Source organism: Homarus americanus, unplaced genomic scaffold, assembly GCF_018991925.1.
Source record: "Homarus americanus isolate GMGI-L3 unplaced genomic scaffold, GMGI_Hamer_2.0 scaffold4060, whole genome shotgun sequence".
NCBI classification, from domain to species: Eukaryota; Metazoa; Arthropoda; class Malacostraca; order Decapoda; family Nephropidae; genus Homarus; species Homarus americanus.
This window is the reverse complement of record NW_024746161.1, coordinates 6913335-6933278: the sequence shown is the minus strand read 5'-3', so window position 1 is coordinate 6933278 and position 19944 is coordinate 6913335. Positions and strand designations below refer to the sequence as shown.

Genomic DNA, 19944 nt, shown 5'->3' with positions numbered 1-19944 from the left:
ATATTATGTCTTCCTTCATAGGGTCAAAATCATGTTGTATTATGAGTTGGTTATTATATTCTGTGGAGGTAATACAGTTCAGAAGTACACTGAATTTTTATTTTTATTTACTCATTTTAATTTGTAGTACAGTATAAGTATCCCTCATTTAGCAATTGGGATGCTCAGTCTTGGACTTGCCACCCAGTAGAACTCAGAGCTGGTGAAGCTGACCTGTGAGCTATGTTATTGTTCAACTCGTAATTTTGGGTGTAATGTACTGTATATTACGTACATAATTTTCTTTTACTCTGTTGCATGCACACATAATTGTTCATACAGAATGTGCAACAAGAATTGATAATTGTCGTTAGGTCAAAAACAAAGGTAATGAACATTTATGTGCTTGGCAGTTAGCCCACTGAACATGGGAGGGAGGTGCAGCGTGGGGGACCTCTCACGTGTTCTTTATCTCATGTCATGATTTGGCAAAACCACTGCAGGATTTTTTGTTTATTATTTTATTAATTATTATTATTATTTGTAATTACAGTTGTACCCCGCTTTACGCGGCCAATTGAACCCACAGGATACCGCGTTAAGTGAAAACCGCGTTAAGTGAACAACAGAACATATGGGATTAATTCCAATAGAGACTGGCCCGACCCCCAAACTCCACTTTTTGACGACACACAACTATGTTGTAGTAAAAATTTTATCTTAACTTTATGATGGTATGAACAAACAAGTAATATAGAAGAGGTTAGGTTAGGAAAAATAAAAGTTAGGTGTAACACTTACGTTAGTAGAAGAGATGGGTCGGCATATGGGGATGGAGGCGGAGGGGAGGGAGGGAGGAGGAGGAGGGAGAGGCGAGGCAGGCGGGAGCGGGTGGCGGGTGGGGCGAATCTAAAAATAGCGTCTCGAGCCGGACACTCTGCGCGTATATGGGTAGATGAACCGCGTTAAGTGAAAGTTCGGTCCTGGCGAGGCACCGCGTATATGAGAAATCGCGTTAAGTGAAACTGCGTAAAGCGGGGTACAACTGTATTATTATTATTTTTAGTTATTCCTCACATTTATTGAAAAAGTACTTGGCCATGCACAGTCAACAGTTTTTCAAGCCAAAGCAAGAGCCAACGATGCCACAGTTATCACTCTAGCATCAAGTACCTTCCACCTCAGCCATCAGTACTTTACTGTAGTGTATTGTAGTTTATTAATATGGGATATTCTACATATTTTTCCTCATTTTTGCCATTTACTAATCATTTCACTCCACACAGGGCACAAGACAGCAAAAAGCCGGGAGCTTCCCACACTGCTCCACCCTCCCTAGCTGTGTGTGCTAACTAATTTGCATGTAAAACATGTTTATTCCCTTTATGTTTTTGTTCTTATGATAATTACTTTTTTCTATATTTTTTTACAGTCTGTATGAACATTTGTGTGTGCATGTAACAGAGTAAAATAAAATGAAGAAAATTAAGTACATACAGTATACCAGAAATTATGAGTTGAATAACAACATAGCTCACAGTTCAGCCTCACTCACTCTGAATGCTACTGGGTGGCGAGTTGGCAACTCGATAACACAATTACGTGCCATCTCCATGGATATAATTCTTCTTATAGCTTAACAATCTGTTTTCAGGAACACATCCCAATCATTAAATAAGGGATACTTTTAATGTAAAAAGGTGGTATTTTAGTTATACAGATTTTAGTAATACATACTGTATACTGTATTGGGATTTCATTCATAAGTGCGGGTGTTCGTAAGTTGAGCGTTTGTAACTCAGGCGTTTGCAACCTGGGGACTGCCCCTACTAAGCTTCCAAAGAACTGAGCAGTTTGTGTACAGTATACTGTAGAGCAACAGATATATACGTGATCATGAAAGTTTACAGAGAGTACAGTTCATTATGGTTATAAGGCAGCAAAGGAAAGAAAGACTCTCTGAGGGATAACTTTATTCCTAAAATTTCATCACAAAGGATTTTATCGAAGAACAAAACGTTATAAATAAAGTTTTCTCGAGTCTGTGTTACTTTGCTACCATATACAGTACTGGTAACCATTTGTCAAAATGAGTTATATTTAATGTACAGTACAATAAAAGCTGCTAAAGTAGTACTTACACTCTAACAAGCCAAGCGTTGATGATGACATGGAGAAATATAAAACATATAGCGAGGAAAATACCATCGCCGACAGTTTTATATATCAAGTCTATTATGGCCATAATGTCCAGCACAATATTGGCTATCCACAACACGGCCATCAGCAGACTGCCCATCCTTGTCACCCACACCATTGTCACCTGCAATAATAAAGATTTCTTTTTTATCCATAAACAAAATTTCACATCCAATACAATAGACAGAAACTTTTAAGAATCCAAGGTAAATAGTTTTTCCTCTTGTGTACTGTCATGACCCATGTTTGTTTGTTTGTTTCTCTGTTGTTATTATATTATTATACTGCATTCAACAACTAAGGTTTTTAACTCTTTTACTGCTCAAGTTTCACGTACACATATAAAAAATGGTTAATATTGACGACTGACTCCCAAAGTTATTTATTTTGGTGTTTATTTTCTTATATATTTTTCATCAGTGAGAACTGATATGATAATCATTTCTTATTGCAAATGCTTCATTTGGTAGATATTTTGGCTGTAATAAATGCATTTATTTCCTTCATTTTAGTTCTTATTTTTTATTTATTTTTTATTTACTTTTATTCTTTCTTTATTGTCTCATTCTCTATTCTTACTCTTTCTGCTCAATAAGTGAAGGAGGGAGTGAAAGAGGATTAATTTTATTTTACGCTTACAAGGGCTACTTTATTGTGCACCACACTCATCCTGGGCAGCGCGTAAGGATTAAGAGTAGAGGATTTACAACGGTCATAATAATTAACCCCCGTTGTCAGGATATTATGGCACTGAATGTTACACAGTATTTCAATTACATTATTTGTTTAGTTCTATACATAAAGGGTAACTTATTCACAACTGCGTGAGTACAGGCGTGTGAGGCAGTATGTCTGGCCTCACACTTTGTTATTCACATTTACGTGAGAAGTATTCAAGCACATTGCGTATTTGGTTCTGTACATGAGAACTGATATAGTTACTAAGTGCAAAAAAGTGGATACAATCTTAATATGTCGGCTATCTTGCCATTAGAGATGAAGTGTTGTGCCATTTCACACACAGTGTGCTTGGACCTGTCCCTAAAGGTTCTATCTTCACACAGTCGAGGATGTAGTGTTCAAGTGTGTGCCCATATGTCTGGCCACACACTTACATTTAGTTTTGTTTACATCTGCTTGAGAACATACTGAAAGAGGAGGAGGGGAGACCTGTGGTTGAGGAAGGGAGGCTGGTTTGTGGTCAGGCAGCAGAACCAAAGGGAAGGAGGGAGGAGGGGATAACAGTAGACTAACGCCATATTATTAAACAACATCTACCCCTTCTGACGAAGAATCTTTTCGAAGGTATTGTTCCTTCAAGCGGTATTTTTAAATGCTCGAACCTCTTCCACTTCGCGCGGGATGATATTTTTAGGTCAGGTAATACTGTCCTCTTCGCTGATGCATTACGGTCGTCTTTTCGCTGATGCATTATGGGTCCTGTGTGTGTTTGTTTACCTTCGTTGGCACCAAATTTAGTATTGTAGCAGCTCTCGTCATGGATATTTTTTCCTCCAAAGTCTCCCGGGATTTCTTTGTTTATTTGAGTGGGGAGGAGAAAATTTTGCAAAATAAAAGTACTTGTGGGAAGCTTGTTACATTTAAGAAACAAGCATGGTTACGAATTGCAGCATGTTTACATGCTGAGGGATACGAACCTCGGCGATCAGAACAGTTGAAGAAGATTTGGGAACGCATTAAAATAAAGTAAGTAAAAAAAACTATATGCTTATATATATATATATATATATATATATATATATATATATATATATATATATATATATATATATATATATATATATATATATATATAATCAACGACCTCACAGCAAGGAATCGAACCCTCGACCTACTGGGTGTGACTAGGAACGCTTACGCTAGGCCACAAGGACACTAAAAGCAGTTCTAGACTCTGTTATATTTCACACAAAGCCTGTTCAGAGCTGATGGCGCCGTGAACCTCAATGGAAACTGCCCATGCCTCTTATGTGGTGTCAGTAGCATTTTACGAATCCAGCTGGTATGAAAGCAGGGTATATATATACTTCATTTTTTAGTCCATATAACGGACTTTGAACATATAATCATGACCTCACCAGCAAGAATTGAACCCTCGACCTACTGGGTGTGACTAGGGAGCGGCACCGGCTGGCCACAAGGACACTAAGCAGTTCTAGACTCTGTTATATTCACACAATAGCCTGTTCAGAGCTGATGGGCCGTGAACCTCAATGAGGCTGTCCCGTGCCTCTTATGTGGTGTCAGCAGCATTTACGAATCCAGCTGGTATGAAGCGGAGGTACATATATATACTTCATTTTGGTCCATATAACCACGGGACTTTGAACTTGTGGTTCAGCAGTAGCATTCCTAGTCACACCCAGTCGAGGTTTGATTCCTTGCTGAGTTAAGTTGATTATATGTTCAAGTCGTGTTATATGGACTAAAAATGAGAATGTATATATATATATATATATATATATATATATATATATATATATATATATATATATATATATATATATATATATATATATATATATATATATATATATATTAGCCAGCTTAGTAGTTTAGATTATATAGAATTAGAGACTTCTAATTTGGCGTGGGCGAACTTACTATTACTGAGACGGGGGAAGCTACTGTGAAGTCCTATATATTAGCCAAAATATTGTATCATATATGCTTAAGGCACATTTTCATTAAATACTCAAACTCCAGCTTCCAGTGAACTTGTTCTATTATGCTCCTAATTCAGCCAAATGGAAGTTTACCAAAACGAAATACTGTGATTGGTGATGAAAAATTAGAGCCTGCAGTATTTCACATATTATATCATGATCCACTGTATCAAAGGTGTTTGTGTATGTAATATTACCATCCTTGTGATAATGACCTCCCAGTGAAATTTGCCTCTACCCATTTTGATATTTCTAGGCATAAGCCTCTCCTGTTTATATTTTCCAGATAGAAACTCACTTATAAAACTGCTAAAAAGTTGCATTAAATAACTTAAATGGACTAATTTATTAATATATGCAACATAAAGTTTTGAGATGATTTTCTCCCAGTAAAATTTGCCTCTATCCATATTAATATTTATAGGCAAGAACGTCACTAGTTTATATTTTCCTGACAGAAACTCACTTATAAAACTGCTAAAAAGTTTAATAAATTACCGTAAATGTGCTTACCAGATTAATACTAGCGTTAGTAAGATGGGATGACTCTAGCAGCTTGCCTTTGGCAATAACAAATTGACAGGCAGCACAGCTTTTACGAAAGGCGTAATATGACGGGACACAGCTTTTGCACTGTCATAATATGGACCTTAAAACCAATCATGTAAAAAAAAATACATTTGTAAAATTGCCTATACGTGTTTCTTTGTACGTTAATCGTATTGACAATAAATATTCAATAAAACTAACAAAATAATTATGAAGAGGGTGAGGAAAAGCAGCTCATAGCCACCTCTTCAAAGTTAGGTGCAATTAGTTCGTTTTCATGCCACCACACTCTTTCGTGCGCTGCACTAAAAGGTTCTTCGCATTTAAAAATACGGCTTTCGACATGAAGATATTCTTCAAGGGAAGATGTTGTTTAATAATATGGCCGTAAGTATATATCATCTGCGAACATACATACATATATATATATATATATATATATATATATATATATATATATATATATATATATATATATATATATATATATATATATATATATATATATATATATGTGTGTGCTGATAACCACAAGGAAAGAAGAAAACACGAAGTTCCCAAGCGCTTTCGTGTAATTCACATCTTCAGGGGTGAGTACAGACTAGAGAGAGTAATACAAATCAAGGTGTATATATACAGAGGAGGGTGAGACCAGGTCCACAATGGTCAGGTATTAGGTAATGACCCTACTAATCTTTAAATAGCACACAAGGGTTGGTGGTCAGGTCAGATGGTCAAGTGACCCGGCCTTCTCACCTGATCACAAATCTTCTTAATTACAAAATTGTCCAGCTTGTACATGCCGTTACTCAAATTCATGTTGAATGCTTCGGTATGTTTAATAAGACGAGATTCTATGATGTTCCTACTGTCAATTGACTTACATGGTAATATTGAGGAGGCATTATCCCAGTCAATGCAATGCTTGTTATCCCTCAAATGAACAAACAGAGCATTGGATTCCTGGCCTGTCCTAACACTGTATTTGTGTTGTTTAATTCTAGTTGCAAGATCTTTACCTGTCTGGCCTAAGTGAAACATATTACATTCCTTGCAAGGAACTTTATAAATGCAACCAATTCTGTTGTTGGGGGAGTTCTTGATTAACATTTGTTTAACAGTGCATGAGTTTTTAAATGCCACATTGACGTTCCAGGTTTTTAGCTGTGCAGGAATGTGTGAGAAATTTTTGTGAAATGGTAATATTAAGATATTCTTATGGTCATGGGTGGGCTTGGGGTCAGTTCTATAAAAAGTTTTCTTAGTAATGTTTAAGCATTTGTCTATGAAAGATCTAGGGTATTTAAGGTTTGAGCCAATATTATATATATATTTGTATTCCTCATCGATGAATTTCGGACTGCAAATTCTCAAGGCACGTAAAAACATTGTTGAAAATACTGACTGTTTGACTTTATTATGGTGGGCAGAATAATAATGAATGTATGAACACACATTAGTTGGTTTTCTATAAATACTGAACTTAAAAGTGTTACCTATTCTGTGTATCAGACAGTCTAGGAATGGCAATTTACAGTCTTGCTCTAATTCCACCGTGAATTTGATCGAGGGGGCTAAGTTGTTAAGTTGTGGTAGGAAAGCTTTTAGGTCCTCATTACATGGCCAGAGACATAATACATCATCAACATTATCAGCATATACCCAGATCACGACCCACAGTGACATATATATATATATATATATATATATATATATATATATATATATATATATATATATATATATATATATATATATATATTATATATATATATATATATATATATATATATATATATATATATATATATATATATATATATATATATATATATATATATATATATATATATATATATATATATATATATATATATTATATATATATATATATATATATATATATATATATATATATATATATATATATATATATATATATATATATATATATATATATATATATATATATATATATATATATGTAATACTCAGAAATTTCAGAGTAATTTCAAATGCCCCGCCATTAGCGATACTGAGCATTCAAGGTCATCTGAGGGGAGAGAGCGCTGCCTGCTCATAGCGAGAGATTGCGGAACTAGGCCTATATGATATTAAATGTAATTCACCGAATTAATAATGATGCGATTCATGAAGTAAGGGACTATTATTGAATTTGAAATTATTATAGATCGTTTATCAGTCTGAATAATGTTACGGGTGTCCCAAGGAGTTATTAGTTAGGCGGAAAATATGTCACGTAGACCTAAGCTAACGCCTTGAGGAGACGCGACGCTGGCTAGGTCTCAGTAGCGGGAAGCATTCACACAGACAAGACGTCCCTGCGCGTCTGTCACAGAAATAGTCACGTGGCCTAGTCACCTGTGCTGCGCTATGGCAGTATAACAAGTAAGTCTTATTCAATCTCGGACAGGGTTTAGATAGGGCAGTGGTAAAGTTAACTAGAGCTAACAGTGAGTTCATTTCAGGGTTTCCGTCAGAACCCACTTGACTGGAGTTGACCGGAGTTGACCGGAGTTTGACTGCGAGAGATTGACTGCCGTTTGAGACTGCCGTTGATGATTGAGGGTGGCGATTGTCGCAATTGGACCGATCAGAGTAGGCCTGTCACTGTTTAGCGGGGTACCAAAGGATCTCTTGAGGGAATCTAGCCGTCTGGGTGCCCAGCTGACGTCGGCTCACAACACCACATGTCCCGAGCCTCTTAGTGAAACCCTCTTGCTAACGGGAAGCTAAAGCTCCTCTCAACTGCACAAGGTCTGATTGGCTCACTCTCTTCCTGCCCATGGACGCACTGGGAGTACACTGAGGCTATCTGAGTATATTAATGGTCACACACTGAGACCGTGAGACTAGGACTCTAGGAGATACCTAGAGGAACATTTTATATTCCTTATTACGGGTGTAGTTAACACCATTCCTCAGACTGATATTATCTTGACGTGTGTAGTTTAATAGTCCTAAATAATTTTGATAGTATTGTTTTTGAATGTTTGTGCCATTAAGTGGAACCAGAGTGATGCTGTGATTTGATTCTTTTAATGCATCTAATTGTTCTTCATAATTCTGATCTCAGGTATAACCTTGTTCCCCAGAGTAGTGGTTAAGTTAGGTTAGGAAGTGTGCATCTGTTGGGGTGCTATTATTTTGTTGAAAGCCCTTAAGGCCTATTCATTGTAGAGTATTTAATTTCTTAATTTTTATTACCATTTCCTCAGTGACTGATATTATTTTGTTGAAAGCCCTAAGGCCTATTCATTGTAGGGTATTTAATTTCTTATTTTTTAATACCATTTCCTAAGTGACTGATATTATTTTGTGAAAGCCCTTAAGGCCTGTTTCATGTGTGCAAGCAACATTTCTTAATACTTCAAATTTATTGTTGCCTGTGTTTCTAATAATTTCTATATCATGTATAACTTTTATTCCCCAGAGTAGTGTTTTAAGTTTAAGTTAAGAGGTGCGCATATTGGTGTACCATTATTTGATTGTGTTTGTAGTGTTGGAGGGAATATAAGTGTCTAAATTTTACAGTGTGTCTCATTCATCCCAGTCACAGACGCTATCCTTCCACGGGTCACGGACAATTCATTTTGTTTAGTAGATTTAAGTGTTCTTGTGCTGGTTCGGGATTTTTCTCAAAGGGGCGCTTCCACTGCCATTACCATCTATTAATTTTTAATAAACCCCAAGTCAAGTGAGAAATTAAAGTCCAGTAAATTCCGACCGGTTACATATATATATATATATATATATATATATATATATATATATATATATATATATATATATATATATATATATATATATATATATATATATATATATATATATATATATATATATATATATATATATATATATATATATATATATATATATATATATATATATATATACACAGTATATATCTATATATATATATACAGTGGGGTATGCTATAACGAACGGATCCTACTACGAATATTCCTATAACGAACGGTTTTACCTATAAAATTGAGAATGCTATAACGAACGCAACTCCTACAACGAACGCGGATGAATACCGGACTATTTCGCCTGGCACATGAATATTGTTGTACCGCGACCCACAACAAGAGCGTCAGGCGCCATCTTTGTCTCATTGTGTAGCCAGTGCACCACTGTTATTGTTGAAATTTCGTCTTTTGATGTGGAAATTCGCGTTATTTGTATAACTATTTTGTTATACAAGTATACAATTGTAACAATGAGTCGTCCAAAGCGAGTGAGAAAGCTAATAACCCTTGAAACTAAGAAAGAAATTGTAAAGAAACGTGAGAATGGAAGAAGCATTGTGAAACTTAGTGATGAATATGGGATGGCTAAATCGATTATATGTACGATTTTGAAGAATAAAGAGGAGTTAAAAACTGTGCAAGTGGCTAAGGGAATCTTTAGACTTAGCAAAGCAAAGTGTAATGTGATTGAAGAGATGGAAAATTTACTCTTAGTGTGGATAAAGGAGAAAGAAATGGCAGGTGGTAACATTAGTGAAGCTATAATTTGTGAGAAGGCCAGACAATTGTTTGAGGACCTTAAAGCCAAGACTCCCAGTGGAAGTGATAGTGATGTGCCAGTGTTTAGGGGTACCTGCATGCTGAATAACACTAAGGTAAGATAAAGTACCGTATTTTTTACATTTTCCACAGAATTTTTTCAGTGTTAAGTGGTTGTATTTGGGGGCCTGGAAAGGATTAATCTTATAACGAACGAATGCTATAACGAACGAGGTTCTGGAACCAATTACGTTCGTTATAGCATACCCCACTGTGTGTGTGTGTGTGTGTGTGTGTGTGTGTGTGTGTATATATATATATATATATATATATATATATATATATATATATATATATATATATATATATATATATATATATATATATATATATATATATATATACATACATACAGTGGGGTATGCTATAACGAATGGATTCTACTACGAATATTCCTATAACGAACGGTTTTACCTATAAAATTGAGAATGCTATAACGAACGAAACTCCTACAACGAATTTTTTTTTTACTAATTGTTTTTTTTTATTACAAGTATTAATGATATTCTTTATTTCAGGGGTTTAGATGCATATTTATGCACTTTTTTACAATTTTTACAATTTTATATTATATTTTTCTGTGTTAAGTGGTTGTATTTGGGGGCCTGAAACGGATTAATCCTATAACGAACGAGTGCTATAACGAACAAGGTTCTAGAACCAATTAGATTCGTTATAGCATACCCCACTGTATATATATATGTATATATATATATATATATATATATATATATATATATATATATATATATATATATATATATATATATATATATATACAGCTAATGGAGTCCAGGTCGAGGAGCCGGAGGGGGTATTCGGCTTGTGGAGTCGGAGTCGGTAAAATTGTCCAGACTCCGACTCCGACTGAAGCTATTCTGTTCCTAAGAACAAATATATGAACTCAGGCATATTCATTGCAGTGATTCCACTGATCCCACTAATTTTCTTAAATTATTAAAAGAATTTATTTCCATTTTATAAGCATTATTATGAATTTATTGTAGCAGGCACAGTATAGCACTATAATTTTGGACGATAGTCTCTTCTTTACCATTTGAAATTTTGAATTATATCAAATTTTGTTTCGTTGAAAACTGCACAGAGGCTCTCGGCTACAAAATAATTAGCTACAACCTGTTTTTGGTGAGATTAAGGCAAATTTAATTTAATAACTTAATCATGTAAGGTTTATCCATTTTCCTTAATAAGGTATTCATTTCTTTAATGTACATAAATATATAACTTTACTTTAAAAGGAATTGTAGGATCATCATTTAGATCCACATCAGATTATGAGCTTAAACAAAATTCATATGCTGAGATCGAACTTTTAGATATACATGTAAATGGTGTTTTCTAGTTAATATCTTGAATTCTTAATAAATTTATTTTTCTTTTGATTGAAACTTTGAAAGTCAAGCCTATCATCTTTTTGTAGTTCTTAAATATCGTCCAGATCATTAATAAAGCTGTAGCAGTATAGCCACGGTGTTTTACTTTTTACCTATGCAGGTTACAACATACAAATTACAATTAGGATGGTAGAAATAGTTGTTACAAATAGGCCAAGGAGTCGGAGTCGGAAGCATAAAAATTTGAGGAGTCGGAGTCGAAGGTTTTGTCTTCGACTCCACAGCCCTGGTACCTATACTGAAATTTTGAACAAAATCCATTTTTTGGCCGAAATGACAAAAATTGTAAGTCTAAAGCCTTAAAGGATTTTTGGCCAAAAATACGTTTTCTCTCTGAACTAAAATTTAATGTGCCTAACTATTTAAGTACATCCAGAATAATACACAAGCACCAAGAAATGACCTCGAAAACCCATAAGTGGCGAGTAATTAGCATTGCAAAAGTAATTAAAATATTCTAAAAATCATTTGAACATTTTCTAAAAGCCATTTGAACAAGTTATAATCAAGATATCAAATTTTGGTTAACAGATCCTTAAGCAGCACATTCAGGAGTACCTATACTGAAATTTTGAACAAAATCCATTTTTTGGCCGAAATGACAAAAATTGTAAGTCTATAGCCTTAAAGGATTTTTGGCCAAAAATACGTTTTCTCTCTGAACTAAAATTTAATGTGCCTAACTATTTAAGTACATCCAGAATAATACACAAGCACCAAGAAATGACCTCGAAAACCCATAAGTGGCGAGTAATTAGCATTGCAAAAGTAATTAAAATATTCTAAAAATCATTTGAACATTTTCTAAAAGCCATTTGAACAAGTTATAATCAAGATATCAAATTTTGGTTAACAGATCCTTAAGCAGCACATTCAGGAGTACCTATACTGAAATTTTGAACAAAATCCATTTTTTGGCCGAAATTACGAAAATTGTAAGTCTATAGCCTTAAAGGATTTTTGGCCAAAAATACGTTTTCTCTCTGAACTAAAATTTAATGTGCCTAACTATTTAAGTACATCCAGAATAATACACAAGCACCAAGAAATGACCTCGAAAACCCATAAGTGGCGAGTAATTAGCATTGCAAAAGTAATTAAAATATTCTAAAAATCATTTGAACATTTTCTAAAAGCCATTTGAACAAGTTATAATCAAGATATCAAATTTTGGTTAACAGATCCTTAAGCAGCACATTCAGGAGTACCTATACTGAAATTTTGAACAAAATCCATTTTTTGGCCGAAATGACGAAAATTGTAAGTCTATAGCCTTAAAGGATTTTTGGCCAAAAATACGTTTTCTCTCTGAACTAAAATTTAATGTGCCTAACTATTTAAGTACATCAGAATAATACACAAGCACCAAGAAATGACCTCGAAAACCCATAAGTGGCGAGTAATTAGCATTGCAAAAGTAATTAAAATATTCTAAAAATCATTTGAACATTTTCTAAAAGCCATTTGAACAAGTTATAATCAAGATATCAAATTTTGGTTAACAGATCCTTAAGCAGCACATTCAGGAGTACCTATACTGAAATTTTGAACAAAATCCATTTTTTGGCCGAAATTGTAAGTCTATAATAAAGATTTTTGGCCAAAAATACGTTTTCTCTGAACTAAAATTTAATGTGCCTAACTATTTAAGTACATCCAGAATAATACACAAGCACCAAGAAATGACCTCGAAAACCCATAAGTGGCGAGTAATTAGCATTGCAAAAGTAATTAAAATATTCTAAAATCATTTGAACATTTTCTAAAAGCCATTTGAACAAGTTATAATCAAGATATCAAATTTTGGTTAACAGATCCTTAAGCAGCACATTCAGGAGTACCTATACTGAAATTTTGAACAAAATCCATTTTTTGGCCGAAATGACGAAAATTGTAAGTCTATAGCCTTAAAGGATTTTTGGCCAAAAATACGTTTTCTCTCTGAACTAAAATTTAATGTGCCTAACTATTTAAGTACATCCAGAATAATACACAAGCACCAAGAAATGACCTCGAAAACCCATAAGTGGCGAGTAATTAGCATTGCAAAAGTAATTAAAATATTCTAAAACTCATTTGAACATTTTCTAAAAGCCATTTGAACAAGTTATAATCAAGATATCAAATTTTGGTTAACAGATCCTTAAGCAGCACATTCAGGAGTACCTATACTGAAATTTTGAACAAAATCCATTTTTTGGCCGAAATTACGAAAATTGTAAGTCTATAGCCATAAAGGATTTTTGGCCAAAAATACGTTTTCTCTCTGAACTAAAATTTAATATGCCTAACTATTTAAGTACATCCAGAATAATACACAAGCACCAAGAAATGACCTCGAAAACCCATAAGTGGCGAGTAATTAGCATTGCAAAAGTAATTAAAATATTCTAAAATTCATTTGAACATTTTCTAAAAGCCATTTGAACAAGTTATAATCAAGATATCAAATTTTGGTTAACAGATCCTTAAGCAGCACATTCAGGAGTACCTATACTGAAATTTTGAACAAAATCCATTTTTTGGCCGAAATTACGAAAATTGTAAGTCTATAGCCTTAAAGGATTTTTGGCCAAAAATACGTTTTCTCTCTGAACTAAAATTTAATGTGCCTAACTATTTAAGTACATCCAGAATAATACACAAGCACCAAGAAATGACCTCGAAAACCCATAAGTGGCGAGTAATTAGCATTGCAAAAGTAATTAAAATATTCTAAAAATCATTTGAACATTTTCTAAAAGCCATTTGAACAAGTTATAATCAAGATATCAAATTTTGGTTAACAGATCCTTAAGCAGCACATTCAGGAGTACCTATACTGAAATTTTGAACAAAATCCATTTTTTGGCCGAAATGACGAAAATTGTAAGTCTATAGCCTTAAAGAATTTTTGGCCAAAAATACGTTTTCTCTCTGAACTAAAATTTAATGTGCCTAACTATTTAAGTACATCCAGAATAATACACAAGCACCAAAAAATGACCTCGAAAACCCATAAGTGGCGAGTAATTAGCATTGCAAAAGTAATTAAAATATTCAAAAAATCATTTGAACATTTTCTAAAAGCCATTTGAACAAGTTATAATCAAGATATCAAATTTTGGTTAACAGATCCTTAAGCAGCACATTCAGGAGTACCTATACTGAAATTTTGAACAAAATCAATTTTTTGGCCGAAAATGACAAAAATTGTAAGTCTATAGCCTTAAAGGATTTTTGGCCAAAAATACGTTTTCTCTCTGAACTAAAATTTAATGTGCCTAACTATTTAAGTACATCAAGAATAATACACAAGCACCAAGAAATGACCTCGAAAACCCATAAGTGGCGAGTAATTAGCATTGCAAAAGTAATTAAAATATTCTAAAAATCATTTGAACATTTTCTAAAAGCCATTTGAACAAGTTATAATCAAGATATCAAATTTTGGTTAACAGATCCTTAAGCAGCACATTCAGGAGTACCTATACTGAAATTCTGAACAAAATCCATTTTTTGGCCGAAATGACGAAAATTGTAAGTCTATAGCCTTAAAGGATTTTTGGCCAAAAATACGTTTTCTCTGAACTAAAATTTAATGTGCCTAACTATTTAAGTACATCCAGAATAATACACAAGCACCAAGAAATGACCTCGAAAGCCCATAAGTGGCGAGTAGTGCTTGCGTGCAAAAGTAATTAAAATATTCTAAAAATCATTTGAACATTTTTTTCTAAAGCTATTTAGAACCAAGTTATAATCAAGATATCAAATTTTGGTTAACAGATCATGGCAGCTTTTATTCAGGTACCTATACTGAAATTTTGAACAAAATCCATTTTTGGCCGAAAATGACAAAAATTGTAAGTCTAAAGCCTTAAAGCATTTTTGGCCAAAAATACGTTTTCTCTCTGAACTAAAATTTAATGTGCCTAACTATTTAAGTACATCCAGAATAATACACAAGCACCAAGAAATGACCTCGAAAACCCATAAGTGGCGAGTAATTAGCATTGCAAAAGTAATTAAAATATTCTAAAAATCATTTGAACATTTTCTAAAAGCCATTTGAACAAGTTATAATCAAGATATCAAATTTTGGTTAACAGATCCTTAAGCAGCACATTCAGAGTACCTATACTGAAATTTTGAACAAAATCCATTTTTTGGCCGAAATGAAGAAAATTGTAAGTCTATAGCCTTAAAGGATTTTTGGCCAAAAATACGTTTTCTCTCTGAACTAAAATTTAATGTGCCTAACTATTTAAGTACATCCAGAATAATACACAAGCACCAAGAAATGACCTCGAAAACCCATAAGTGGCGAGTAATTAGCATTGCAAAAGTAATTAAAATATTCTAAAAATCATTTGAACATTTTCTAAAAGCCATTTGAACAAGTTATAATCAAGATATCAAATTTTGGTTAACAGATCCTTAAGCAGCACATTCAGGAGTACCTATACTGAAATTTTGAACAAAATCCATTTTTTGGCCGAAATGACAAAAATTGTAAGTCTAAAGCCTTAAAGGATTTTTGGCCAAAAATACGTTTTCTCTCTGAACTAAAATTTAATGTGCCTAACTATTTAAGTACATCCAGAATAATACACAAGCACCAAGAAATGACCTCGAAAACCCATAAGTGGCGAGTAATTAGCATTGCAAAAGTAATTAAAATATTCTAAAAATCATTTGAACATTTTCTAAAAGCCATTTGAACAAGTTATAATCAAGATATCAAATTTTGGTTAACAGATCCTTAAGCAGCACATTCAGGAGTACCTATACTGAAATTTTGAACAAAATCCATTTTTTGGCCGAAAATGACAAAAAATTGTAAGTCTAAAGCCTTAAAGGATTTTTGGCCAAAAATACGTTTTCTCTCTGAACTAAAATTTAATGTGCCTAACTATTAAAGTACATCCAGAATAATACACAAGCACCAAAAAATGACCTCGAAAACCCATAAGTGGCGAGTAATTAGCATTGCAAAAGTAATTAAAATATTCTAAAAATCATTTGAACATTTTCTAAAAGCCATTTGAACAAATTATAATCAAGATATCAAATTTTGGTTAACAGATCCTTAAGCAACACATTCAGGAGTACCTATACTGAAATTTTGAACAAAATCCATTTTTTGGCCGAAATGACGAAAATTGTAAGTCTATAGCCTTAAAGGATTTTTGGCCAAAAATACGTTTTCTCTCTGAACTAAAATTTAATGTGCCTAACTATTTAAGTACATCCAGAATAATACACAAGCACCAAGAAATGACCTCGAAAACCCATAAGTGGCGAGTAATTAGCATTACAAAAGTAATTAAAATATTCTAAAATCATTTGAACATTTTCTAAAAGCCATTTGAACAAGTTATAATCAAGATATCAAATTTTGGTTAACAGATCCTTAAGCAGCACATTCAGGAGTACCTATACTGAAATTTTGAACAAAATCCATTTTTTGGCCGAAAATGACAAAAATTGTAAGTCTATATAGCCTTAAAGTATTTTTGGCCAAAAATACGTTTTCTCTCTGAACTAAAATTTAATGTGCCTAACTATTTAAGTACATCCAGAATATTACACAAGCACCAAGAAATGACCTCGAAAACCCATAAGCGGCGAGTAATTAGCATTACAAAAGTAATTAAAATATTCTAAAAATCATTTGAACATTTTCTAAAAGCCATTTGAACAAGTTATAATCAAGATATCAAATTTTGGTTAACAGATCCTTAAGCAGCACATTCAGGAGTACCTATCCAGGGCTGTGGAGTCGGAGTGGGGTCGGGAGTGGATTCGGCAATGGTCAGTCATTAAATTGTCCGAACTCGAGCTCACGACCCGACCTCCCGGCCTGAGCTATTCTGTTTCTAGAACAATGAACTCAGGCATATTCATTGCAGTGATTCCACTGATCCCACTAATTTTCTTAAATTATTAAAGAATTTATTTCCATTTATAAACATTATTATGAATTTATTGTAGAGCAGGCACAGTATAGCACTATAATTTTTGAACGATAGTCTCTTCTTTACCATTGAAATTTTTGAATTATATCAAATTTTGTTTTAGATTGAAAAAACTGCACAAGAGGCTCTCAGCTACAAAACAATGCTTCTAACCTGTTTTGGTGAGATTAAAAGAGCAAAATTTAATTTAATAACTTAATTATGTAGGTTTATCCATTTCCTTAATAAGGTATTCATTTTCTTTAATGTACATAAATATATAACTTTACTTTAAAAGGAATTGTAGGATCATCATTTAGATCCCACATCAGATTATGAGCTTAAACAAAATTCATATGCTGAGATCGAACTTTTTAAGATATACATGTAAATGGTGTTTTTCTAGTTAACTATCTTGAATTAAGTAATAAAATTTATTTTCTTTTGATTGAAACTTTGAAGTCAAGCCTATCATCTTTTTTGTAGTTCTTAAATGTCGTCAGATCATTAATAAAGGTTACAACATACAAATTACAATTAGATGGAAATAGTTGTTACAAATAGGCCAAGGAGTCGGAGTCGGAAGCATAAAAATTTGAGGAGTCGGAGTCGAAGGTTTTGTCTTCGACTCCACAGCCCTGTATATATATATATATATATATATATATATATATATATATATATATATATATATATATATATATATATATATATATATATATATATATATATATATATATATATATATATATATATATATATATATATATATATATATATATATATATATATATATATATATATATATATATATATATATATATATATATATATATACACACACAGTTAACCCTCACTTTACGCGGTCCCACATTCCGCGTTTCCATGTTTACGCGGTGCCCTGCCGGAACCCAGGATGCTCACATTCCGCGGTGCGTGTACCCCTTTACGCGGAGAGCGGCTGGCGAGCCGCGCCATTTTTGAATCCAAACCTCCCGCCATCCGCCATGTTGTGTAAGCGGCGCGAACATGGTGCGCACAGGTTGCCCAGTCATCAAAACATTACCAGTTCTTCACCCGCCACCCACCACAGCCGGCCCAAGTCAGTGATAGTGATAATTATGGTGAGGATATGGACTTATATGGACTTTGGGGAGTTTGACAAAGAGGCCCTGCAAGCCTCTGTGGTGGATAGTGATACAATTGATACAAGTGACACAGGTGAGGGCCAATAATCTGCCCTCTGCCTCGGAACCAACCGCCCATCCCCGTGTGCCCAGCCATTTTTTCTACTAATGTAAGTGTTAAAAAACCTAATATTATTGATAGTTCTCTTAATTATTAATTGTGTGTGCATACCATCATAAAGTTAAGATAATATTTTTACTACAACATAGTTGTGTGTCGTCAAAAAGTGGAGTTTGGGGATCGGCCCGGACTCCATTTCAATTAATCCCATATGTTATGTTATTCACTACGCGTTTCTCAATTTACATGGGACCCTCCGGAGTTGCATTAACGCGTAAAAGTGAGATTAACTAACATATATATATAACTGTATATATATATATATATATATATATATATATATATATATATATATATATATATATATATATATATATATATATATATATATATATATATATATATATATATATATATATATATATATATATATATATATATATGTATGGTACAAATACATAGGACATAATTTTCTAATTATACATGGAGACTACATTAACTGGAAACGTTTCGGTATAGAAAATGCGTGTCATTTGAAGAAAAAAAAAATTAATAAAAAATCTGAGGCGGTCGTAAGTCTCGACGGCCGTAAGTCGAAGCAGTTGTAAGTCGGGGTCTAGGTATATATATATATATATATATATATATATATATATATATATATATATATATATATATATATATATATATATATATATATATATATATATATATTAGGGAGAATATGTGAGAGTTGTGTTGTTCCTCATGGGGTCACTGCATCCCACTAAGACACTCCATACACAGGGGAAGGGAATTGAGAATTATTCTAAACGGTTCTTCGTTTATGAATGATTATATTCAGAATGGACTAATACACTTTCAAAACAATAGACTATTCTCCTAGCTAGTTAAAAGGGGTCACATGAATCACAATACATTTCGTGAAACAGATAAAACCTTCAGTGCAGAACAACCTAGTCTCCAGCCAATCAGCACAGTTATGCCTATGATGTCACAATCACAGGTCACTGTGATTGGCTTATGCCTAAGGCACCCTGAGGGCAATGTTTGCTTGGCAGGCAAAAAGCAGGGTTTTCTGGCAGGAATACCTATACATTTTCTCTGAAGCATGAAATAATTTACTTAAAAAATCATGGGACTGTTACAAGGCGCCAAAGGTGCACACGACTGAACTTTGTCTTCTCCGCGCTAATGCGATGGTGACGTCTCACCCCCAAATGTATACAGCCAATCATATTGACATATTTCAAAACACGCCATGATTCTTGCCACGCCAGTTTCATTTTCACCATGGCTTGGGAATGGTGTCATTGGACTTATATGGACG

General features: G+C 33.5%; 1 protein-coding gene across 1 annotated transcript in view; it reads right to left on the bottom strand.

Moving 5' to 3' along the window:
• LOC121879036 overlaps positions 1-19944 on the bottom strand; it is a 41675-nt gene that overhangs the window by 6467 nt on the left and 15264 nt on the right. The window contains exon 2 of the mRNA XM_042385518.1: positions 2121-2302. Coding sequence (XP_042241452.1) covers positions 2121-2296 — 176 coding nt within the window. The 5' untranslated portion in view covers positions 2297-2302. The remainder of the gene's footprint in view (positions 1-2120; positions 2303-19944) is intronic.